General features: G+C 45.5%; 1 protein-coding gene across 2 annotated transcripts; it reads right to left on the reverse strand.

The window, feature by feature from the left end:
• Positions 1–252: 252 nt before the first annotated feature.
• On the reverse strand, positions 253–2,806 carry LOC124172256. Of its 2 annotated transcripts, XM_046551677.1 has the most exons (3): positions 1,078–2,806; positions 922–987; positions 253–802 (listed from the first exon to the last, which is right to left on the reverse strand). In XM_046551677.1, exons 1-3 carry the CDS (start codon positions 1,126–1,128, stop codon positions 293–295), a joined length of 627 nt encoding a protein of 208 aa, XP_046407633.1. In that variant the 5' UTR covers positions 1,129–2,806; the 3' UTR covers positions 253–292. The 2 variants fall into 2 exon arrangements, with proteins under 2 accessions (XP_046407633.1, XP_046407632.1); XM_046551676.1 differs by having other exon boundaries at positions 922–2,806.
• Positions 2,807–10,481: the final 7,675 nt, after the last annotated feature.

Genomic DNA, 10,481 nt, shown 5'->3' on the forward strand with positions numbered 1-10,481 from the left:
TGTCCTCCCTGTAACTTACCGCGTTTTTCAGGCACCACCCGGGCCTTACCCATACGTTGGCATGTCACCTCTCAGGGTCCAGACTCCTTGGCGTCATAATTTTGTGGGACGGGAAGCCCCTCACGCGTTTGCAGGTGCTATTAGGCAAGCGGCCGTTATTTTCCCGTTGGAGGAGTATGGGAAAATGTCGAAGGTTGGATGTGGGGTTGGGTATGACGGAGGATAAACAAACAAGACACAGAAAGCAGAGAGTTCTGTCAACAGAGCTTTATTTCCGTAATTTACAGATCGGCTAATTCCACATAGCTATTATATCTGTGAAAATTTCGGCGCTACATCTGTCGCAAAGAGTGCACGCGCAACTACGGTTGATGCTAACACTCTCTACTGTGAAGGCGTGGGCTTGGTTATCGGCTGAAATTTGAGGGTATCTATCAGCCACTTCGGCCATTATGGCCTCTATGCACTCGGTGCACGCCACGCAGGTACACTGAGTCTGCGAAGTAGTGGGGGCTACATCGCAGCTGAGGAGTAGGTCCGAGTAATTTCCAAGTCTCGGCTCCGACACCTCGATCTGCTGGCATTCCCACCCGCCAGCAGGCTCGTCGACGATTATGGTGTTCGCCGTGCTGTTCAGCTCTCCTACGTCGGGTGTCAGATGCGCGGGGGACCAGAATCCATCAGGGAAATCGCGGTCCGCCGCTACCGGTGTGGAGCAGTGAAAACTATCTCTCTCTCCAGATGGCGACTCCTCAAAATCCGAGTAATCGGACTCCCACGACATATCGTTGACTATGTTCAGCTGAAATAAATGTAATAACCCCCATTAATATAAATAATAAAATATAACGGTGGATATATTTTCAGAGAAAATAAGAGCGCGATAGAGTACCCCCGATCGGGAGGAGTGTATAGGCTTACCTCGTGCTCGATTTCATCTGAGCTGTCGAACTCCGAACTCCACGAAAGCTGTCGGGCGATCCTAATCTGAAATAGAGATATTATTACCAAATGATTTGAATAGCAATCGTTATCTAAGTCGTTGAATGTATGGAGAGGATAGGACATGGTGCTTACCTCGTGTTCGATATCCTCGTTGGTGTACTTCGGCGATCCAACGTAACCCATGGTAAATAGTTTCTACGGTGCTCGGTGCTAGCGAAGAGTGAGATGCTTCTGTGACCGTTGGGTAGCGCTGAATGACGAGGGTGGAACTTTAAGCACTGATCAGGAGTTTGTGGTAGGGAGAGGAGGGGGTGGAAACGGCGCTCGTCATTGGTCCTTTTCAGGTATTTTTCAAAATCACGCTCAAAAAACGGTTGACAGACCTGTTAATGGATATTCACATGCGTTGTAGAGACCGACATAGGTTCCGCGTCTAAAGTCGAGCTTTCATGGGTCCACGCAAGAAAATGGAAAAAAAAACTATGACGGTGTCCCAAAAATGGAATGTTCGGCGGGGTGGAAAAAAAAAATCTTGTGGAAAATCAACGAAAACCAATCTATTCCATCTCCGACCACTAGTCGCTAAGAGGGTTTTAACTTACACTGGCGAGTGCATTAATAAAAAAAATCACCTGTGGAATAGGCGAGGAGGTTTACTTTTGACAACATAGTGGAGCGGTTGTTTGAAAAGGGAGTAACAGCTCCTCTGAGGGTTTTCTTTTGACGGCATAGTGGATGGGGGTGACTTGAAATCGGCGTGAGAACTCCTCTTCATTCCTCTTGAGAGTGAGAATATTTTCAAGGAGGCGTCGCCCCCTTCCTTTTCTGGTGTTTTTCAAAATCTCGCTCTAAGACGGTTGACAGAACTGTTGATGGATATTCACATGCTTTGTAGAGAACGACATAGGTTCCGCGTCTAAAGTCGAGCTTTAAAGGGTCGACGCAAGAAAAAAAAACTATGACGCTGTCCCAGAAATGGAATGTTCGGTGCGGTGGAAAAAAAAATCTTGTGGAAAATCAACGAAAACCAATCTATTCCATCTCCGACCACTAGTCGCTAAGAGGGTTTTAACTTACACTGGCGAGTGCATTAATAAAAAAATCACCTGTGGAATAGGCGAGGGGGTTTACTTTTGACAGCATAGTGGAGTGGTTGTTTGAAAAGGGAGTAACAGCTCCTCTGAGGGTTTTCTTTTGACGGCATAGTGGATGGGGGTGACTTGAAATCGGCGTGAGAACTCCTCTTCATTCCTCTCGAGAGTGAGAATATTTTCAAGGAGGCGTCGCCCCACTTGGGTTTCCTATATAAGGGGTAGTTGTCGTACGGTCGATCACTGTATTTTCCGAGAGTTAGCGAGAGATACTCTGTTCTCTGTCTCCACACAGCATTTGTGGGCAAGACTTTTCTCATCGGTGATAAGTCCGAAGTAGCAACTCTAGCCTACGCACTCGCAAGCCGCAGAAGTCAGCATCACCGTAGAGCAAGGAGCTTCTAAGGGGTTTGGACCTGAGAGATCGGAGTTCTTACGGGGTTCCGGCTGGAGACACCACTACGCGAGGGAGGAAGCCGACCTGATTGGGGCTGAAAGCCGTGAGTTGTGTTTACAATAAGAAATTTCATCTTTTCGGTGGGGGATTTAAAATCGAGTAGGCGCAATGGAAGCAATTTTTGCGTGTGTACCTGCAAAGGAAATAATTCGCGCCCACCGTGCTGGAGCGTATGACACTGTCTCTCTTTTAAATGCCGCGCTGGACGGTTTAGTTCATCGCATGACAGTGATTAAGGAGGAAGTGGACATGAGCGACTTTGTGAGACTAGTGGGGGACGTTAAGAAGGCTCAAGACGCACCCGTTTCGGAGGTGGCTCGCGAGGAAACTAGCGATGCTAATCAGGCATTGGCTCGCGGCATCGACTCATCATTACCTCTATTAAATGAAGAGTCATTTCTTCACACCCTTGAGACTGGTAACTCTAGCAACGTAGTGGTGGAAGCTTCTCATGCTACGATGAGACCGCCAACGGCATTCGATGAATTAAATTTAAGTCAAATGGCGAAGGATGTCGCTTCGCGTGACGATCCACTGGGATTCGAGTATGGGGATTCTGTATTTAACTCTCAAAACTTGGAGAGTCTAGAAAATAAATTTATTCGCGATATGGAGGAGGACATCCCTGTACTCACCGGCGAGCTATGGAGCGAGGATAAACAGCTGGAGGGATTTCCAAGTGAACGTTGCGCCTCACCCCCTAACGAAGCAGGGCCGCCTTTAGATCATCGAGACGCTCAGTGGGGCGGAAGGGGTGAAAACAAATATTTCACCATTATTTCTGAGAATCGTAGCAATCTCAAAGGTTTTCGCCTCCACGGACGCGAAATAGCGTGTGTGCTGAAACCAGTGCCCGAGAATGGAGACCCCATTGAATGGCTCCACGAGTCTTTTGACGCTCTCCTTTCAGAACTCAAGAGTGGAGTACCTCTGAGCAGTAGAGCCGGACTAGCAATAAGCAATTCTGAAAGCCCTGAGAACCCGATTTATATCTCTTATCGACGAGCGGACCAGCTTTCCGCTGAAGTGATATGTAAGAGTGTTGAAAAGGTGGTTCAGTCTAACGAGAACTTTATATTGAGGGGGGTATTACGAGTTACGTTTACTTACGTGGAGATGCCGAACGGCGGTCGACGAGATAAAAATCGATTGTGCACGTTTCACGAGTTTTGCAGAGGAAAGAAATCGATCGTTGTGATTTCAAACGACGATAACCTCTGTTTAGCTAGAGCATTATGCGTTGGAATCTCGCGTCACGTGGACACTGCCGTGATTTTTAAGGCAGTAAAAAGGGGAGGGGGTGTACAGACTGCGAGGGCCCTGGATCTGTGTAAGGGGGCGGGGGTCAACCTTTTGAATGGCGGTGGGATAGAGGATCTAAACGCTTTTCAGGAGCATTTAGAAAATTATAAAATAACCGTCTACGGGGATCGCAGGGGTAGAGAGGTACTCTTTGAGGGTCCCTCTACACTCGCATCGGATGGACGTGCTCGCAGGTACATCGATCTAATTTATGGGGAGAGGCATTTCAATTACATAGCCTCTCTCAAGGGAGCATTCAGCTACGACTACTACTGTAGGAGCTGCAGAGTTGGTTATAGCAACCAATATGCTCATAAATGTAGGTCCGAATGTCCCAGATGCCTCGCATCTCCCCCGTGCGACGCTAGCATAGCGAGTGTGACGTGTGATTCGTGTAAAAGGAAATTTTACGGGGTCGGTTGTTTCGCGAAGCACCTAGAGAGGAGAGGGAGCGGAAGATCGGCTTGTGACATAATTAAATACTGCACGCTCTGCGAAAAAGTCTACAATGTGACTAGTGTGAAGGGGAAGCATGTATGCGGGGAAATATACTGCCACGCCTGCAAGAGTAGACACGAAGCCGGTAAAAATTGCTTCATGTCGCCGGTGGCAAAAACAAACGCGTCCTCGAAAGTAAAATTTATTTATATTTTTTACGATATCGAATGCACGCAAGACACCCCAATGCCTGGAAAATCGGGAAATTTTCTCCATACTCCAAATTTCCTTGTAGCGCAGAAATCATGTGAGACTTGTATCGGTGCGGAATCTCTAGAGCATTGCTCAGGCTGTGGAGAACGCCAACTGATATTTAGCGACTGCGATCCGGTGGCGGAATTTCTGAAGAGTCTGGTGACACTGCGGAAAAAGGGATTTAAAGAGCTTATTTGCATTGCCCACTATGGGAAGGGTTATGACAGCCACTTCGTCATTAAGACAATGGTGGAGAAGATGGGCTGGACACCATCAATAATATCTTCAGGGGGTAAATTGATGTGTATCGAGTATGAAGGAGTAAGATTTATTGACTCAATAAACTTTCTCCCCATGCCGCTATCAAAGCTCCCGTCGGCACTAGGCTTGGACGAGTCGTTATCAAAAGGTTACTTTCCCCATCTGTTCAATACTTATGCGAACAGAGACTACGAAGGACCGATGCCTGCGCAGAGACACTACGGCGTTGAAGGAATGTCACGCCAAGACGCTGGTAAATTTAGCGCTTGGTACGACTCAATGGTTGCTGCGGATTATGTTTTTAGAATGAGATTGGAAATCCGAAAATATTGCATCCAAGATGTGAATATACTGCGCATGGCCTGCAGCAAATTTAGAAAAGACTTTTTAATTTTAAACGAAACTGATCCCTTTCGCGAGGCACTAACGATAGCCAGTGCGTGCATGCGTGTGTTTAGAAAAAATCACCTAAGAGCCAGGGAAATAGCCGTCATCCCACCAGGTGGCTACCGCTGGGGGGACACGCAATCGCGTAAAGCTATACTATGGCTTTTGTCGGAGGAGAGGCGACGGGAGATAAAAATATGTCACGCTGCTAATGGGAGAGAGGTAAAGGTTTTGGGAAGAAAGGTCGACGGATACGTGGAAACAGCTACGGAGATAGAAATCTTCGAATTTCACGGTTGTTTTTTTCACGGATGTCCTAAGTGTTTTAAGAATGGAAGTGAACCAATAGCCAACAGCCCCTCAGAAACAATGCGCTCACGATTGGAATCGACAGAGAGGAGAATGAAGTTCTTCACGGAGAGGGGGTATACCGTAACGCAGAAGTGGGAGTGTGAGTTTCAGAGGGAGATCGATCGCGACAGTGAATTGAGAACATTTGTGACCGAGCATCCGATTTTTCAGGAAGCTCCTTTAAATCCCCGCGACGGCTTTTACGGGGGACGAACTAACGCGGTTAAATTGTATCACAGGGTGAACGAGTCCGAAGGGGAGGAGATCCGATACATAGACATATGCTCGCTCTATCCCTTTGTGAACAAATATAAACCGTACCCGGTGGGTCACCCTGTTGTGTATGTTGGTGACGATTGCCCCCCTTTAGAGGAAGTGGAGGGACTGATAAAGTGTGACGTTCTTCCTCCAAATGAACTATATCTCCCTGTTCTACCCATGAAGGCAAATGGGAAGTTATTCTTCCCTCTCTGTAGAACTTGCGCCTTGAACGAAAATCAAGGAGTTTGTGGCCATGATACAGAGGAGAGGAGCTTAAAGGGCACCTGGGTCACGGACGAGGTGAAGAAGGCTGTCGCGATGGGTTACAAAGTTCTTAAAACACACGAGGTGTGGCATTATAACATCACCAAATATTCTCGAGAAACGGGCGAGGGTGGACTATTCGCCAGCTACATTAACAAGTTTCTGCGTGTTAAACAAGAAGCTAGCGGGTGGCCTACGTGGTGTACCAGCGATGAGCAGAAGGATCGGTATTTACAGCTATTCCATGCTAGGGAAGGAGTCGCCCTCGACCGAAACAACGTTGAATATAACGCTGGAAGAAGATCACTAGCCAAGATATGTCTCAACAGTTTCTGGGGAAAGCTAGGTCAACGCGATAATCTGACACGCACGACAGTAGTCCGAAAACTCGACGATCTCTACACGCTGTTATCAAGTCCAAACGTCGAGGTGCTTCGAATGGTCGAAATTAACGACGAAGTCCTCTACGCCCACTGGGAAGAGGTTGCCGAAGTCGTCACCCCTGCTCCGAGTAGCAACGTTGTTTTAGCCTGCTACACCACAGCCCATGCAAGACTGGAGTTGTATAAATATTTGGAGAAGCTGGAACGCAGGACCTTATACCACGATACAGACTCAGTATTGTTCACGCAGCGCCCCGGAGAGTGGGAGCCTCCAGTGGGAGACTACCTCGGCGACATGACTGATGAACTCTCGCCCCTAGGAGAGGGGTGCTATATTTCAGAGTACGTATCTGGTGGTCCCAAAAACTATGCATACATAGTTCGCTCCAAAATTAATCCCGAATTCGAGAAAAGAGTGTGTAAAGTCCGTGGTGTCACTATAAATTCCTCCAACGACGAAGTGGTGTGCTTCGATACTTTAAAATCGATGGTCCTCGAAGGCGCTCCTGGGCGGCGACTGACATATAAACATAGAATATACAGGACTAATAAGCACGAAGTTGCCACTCGAGAGGAGACTAAACTCTTCAGAGTGGTTTACACTAAGAGGAAACGTGACCTGGACTACGACACCCTGCCATACGGGTTTAAAAAGCGGAGATCTGATGGCAAATAATGTGAAGAAGAAACCTTAATTTTTATTTAAACATTTTTTTTATTTACGTCTACATACACACTTATTCCATGCACACCTCTTCCTTATTTTTTTTATTTTATTTTTTAAAATTTTATTTATTCACTTTATTTCTTATTTTATTTATTTATTTTTTAATTTTATTTATTTACTTTATTTTTTATTTTATTTAATATTTCCACACACGCACACACAGAAAGTCACACCTAAATAATTCTCTTTAATTTTCTATATCAGTTATTATTTTGGTCCTCATTTTTCTTTTCTTTATTTTATGTATACATTTATTATTTTTAACCTATTTTTCCCTCCTATGGATCGCCACCTTGTCGCGGTGGAAGGGCTTAAGAATTCCTCGTAGGGGGAGTTCAACTAAGAGTGGTCCACCATTCGTTAAACACACACACACACACACACACACACACACGCGCACACACACACACACACACACACACACGCACTAACACGCACACCGGTTTAAAGAGAACACGCGGGGGTTGCTGTGATTTGATAATCGATAAAAGCGTAAACACGATCGTCGGCAGCTTATTCGCTGAGATGGAGCTGCGACTGAAGCATCCGTTCTGCGCGATAATTGCGGGGCCTAGCTCGTGCGGTAAGACGTGCTTTACGAGTAGACTTATAAAATTTTCAAAAGAAATGTTCGATGTATCGTTTGCCGACATAATTTGGTGTTACGCGGAATGGCAGCCTTCTTACGAGCCTTTAAAAACCCTTGGTGTCACATTCCACGAGGGACTGCCAGACATGAAGAGTATTCCAGCGTCAAACGCCGCTAAATTAATGATCCTAGATGATTTAATGATGGAAAGTAGTGATAGAGTAGTGGTAGATTTATTCTCAAGGGGTAGTCACCATAGAAATATAAGTATTATCCATCTTACTCAGAATCTGTTTCATCAGGGAAAAGGGGCAAGGGATATTTCACTTAACACCCACTACATTGTATACTTTAAAAATCCTAGGGATAGAAGCCAGATTTTGAGTCTTGCTAGACAGATTTATCCTAGAGATATCAGATTCTTGCAAGATGCGTATGACGACGCAACTGAAGAAGCTCACGGTTATTTATTCATTGATTTAAAACAATCCACACCCAACGCATTACGTTTTCGCACCAGAATATTTCCAGACGATGCGCATCATTATTTCTACCAGCCGAGGAAATGAAATGGAATGCGTCGACGCTAGAATGATAATAAATAGAACCGGATACATGGTAAATGTTTTAGTCGCCATGAAGCAGAGGATAGCTAAACACGTCGATATTCTCAGCTTCATTGCACGCTGTAAGCCCTCGATACGAGCAGCAGTTCTCAAGGCGGCGGACCATGGGCTCACCAGATCAATTTGTGAAATCGTTGATAACACATTGAAAGGGAGAGTGGATTTAACTGTCGCGCAGAAGAAGCGTTTAGCGAGGCACAAAGCCCTACTACGCAAACTCGCGACGGGAAGAGGTTGCTGGCAGAAAAAGAAGAAATTAATTGTGCAATCGGGAGGATTCATTTTACCGCTACTCTTACCAGTGATAAGTGGTGTTATTTCCAGTATTATAAGTAATGGAACACGCTAAGAAAATGGTGCTCGTTCCTCATGAAGCCGTGCATCGCATGAGTAACCCTACCGTTCCGATGACGAGCAACGCTCAAGCACTATCTGCTCTTGACAACGAGATGGAGCGAATTTTACACACACCCTTGAAATCGGATAGTGAGAAATGGAACCTATACAAACAATGCCTACATCGTTTTCTACACTTCGCGGGAGAGGAACGGAAACCGCTAGTCTTACCGATAGTGGAAAAAGAACTCACTGCCGATGATGAAAGCTCCTCCCCTCTTGGGGTAGAGAGTCGCATTCCCCTTCGGTCCGAAATTCTTAATTCAGTACCGCTGAAATACAGGAGAAGGGCAGAACTTCTATTGAACAGAATCTCTCTGTCTGATAAAATTAGCTGGAGCTCTGATGGAACGGTTACCATCAAAGGTGGTGTTATTCCGGGGTCCAATATCATAGATCTAGTTGGGGATATAATGAGGGAGCGGAAAAATTCAAACCCCATCGGTAACGCCTCCTTTGCGTCGTTATTATTGGAAATAAACACGCCACTTGAATATATAGGGAATCGCCAGCGGCTCCATGTCATTAGTGGATACACGCCGGGGGTGAAAGAAAGTAGGGTGGAAAGAGCGCCGTTCATGCGTCGTAGGACTCAGAGTTCGCCAAAGAGTTCTGCCCCCGCTACGGAGAAGATAATTCAGCGTTGGACCCCATATCGTTTCAAAAAATGAAAAAATCAGTGGACTTAATACTTCGAAATATTTATTACGACCCAGCGCATCCTGCGTCATACTCCGGAGCGGAGAAGCTGTGGAAAGCTGCGCCTCCGACTGTGTCGCGGAATGACGTCCAAAATATGGCTCCAGAAACAAGATACATACACGCTTCATAAGCCGCTAAAGCGAAAGTTTCAGAGAAATAGCTATATTGTCGATAATATGGATGATCTATGGCAGGCGGACTTAAATGATATGAAGCATATAAGAAATCAGAACGACGGATTCAATTATATTCTCACCGTTATCGATGCATTTAGTCGCTATGCATGGGCGGTCCCTCTGCGCTCAAAGACAGGCGCAAATGTGACAGAGGGTTTTTATCGAATATTGAAATCAACGAAACGAAAACCTCTCAAACTCATGACCGATAAGGGCAGCGAATTTTTAAACAAAACATTTCAGGACTTTTTAAAAAAGAATTCGATTGGTTATTACCACTCTAATAATCCAGACACCAAATCATCGTTAGTTGAACGCCTAAATAGAACTCTTAAATCTCGGATGTGGCGATATTTTACGATGTACAACACCAAAAGATACGTTGACGTCCTCGCGAAGATCGTAGACGCCTACAATAAATCAAAACACTCTAAAATCAAGATGGCTCCGGTGGACGTTACCGATAATAATATTCTTCAGGTGTGGAATAACGTCCACGGCGCTGCGAAGAAGAAGAAGAGCGTAATAGCACGCCTGAAAGCTGGAGATAGAGTGCGAATAAGTAGAGAGAAGGTGTCATTTCGCAAAGGATACGAATCGAACTGGAGTGAAGAAATATTTATAGTTGAGAGAGTTATTAAGAGGCGGCCGCCAGTTTACGAGATAAAAGATTTAGAAGGCGAAATAATCGAAGGTACTTTTTATGAACCCGAGTTACAAAAAATTACTCTATCTAAATCGAGGAAATTTAAAATAGATAAAATACTTCAAACGAGAGGGAGGGGGGTCAGAAAGGAAGCGTTAGTCAAGTGGAGAGGATATCCCACCAAATTCAACTCGTGGATTCCTGCTTCATCGATAAAGAAGTTA

This window comes from Ischnura elegans (assembly GCF_921293095.1).
Source record: "Ischnura elegans chromosome 13 unlocalized genomic scaffold, ioIscEleg1.1 SUPER_13_unloc_1, whole genome shotgun sequence".
In the NCBI taxonomy this organism is placed as follows: Eukaryota; Metazoa; Arthropoda; class Insecta; order Odonata; family Coenagrionidae; genus Ischnura; species Ischnura elegans.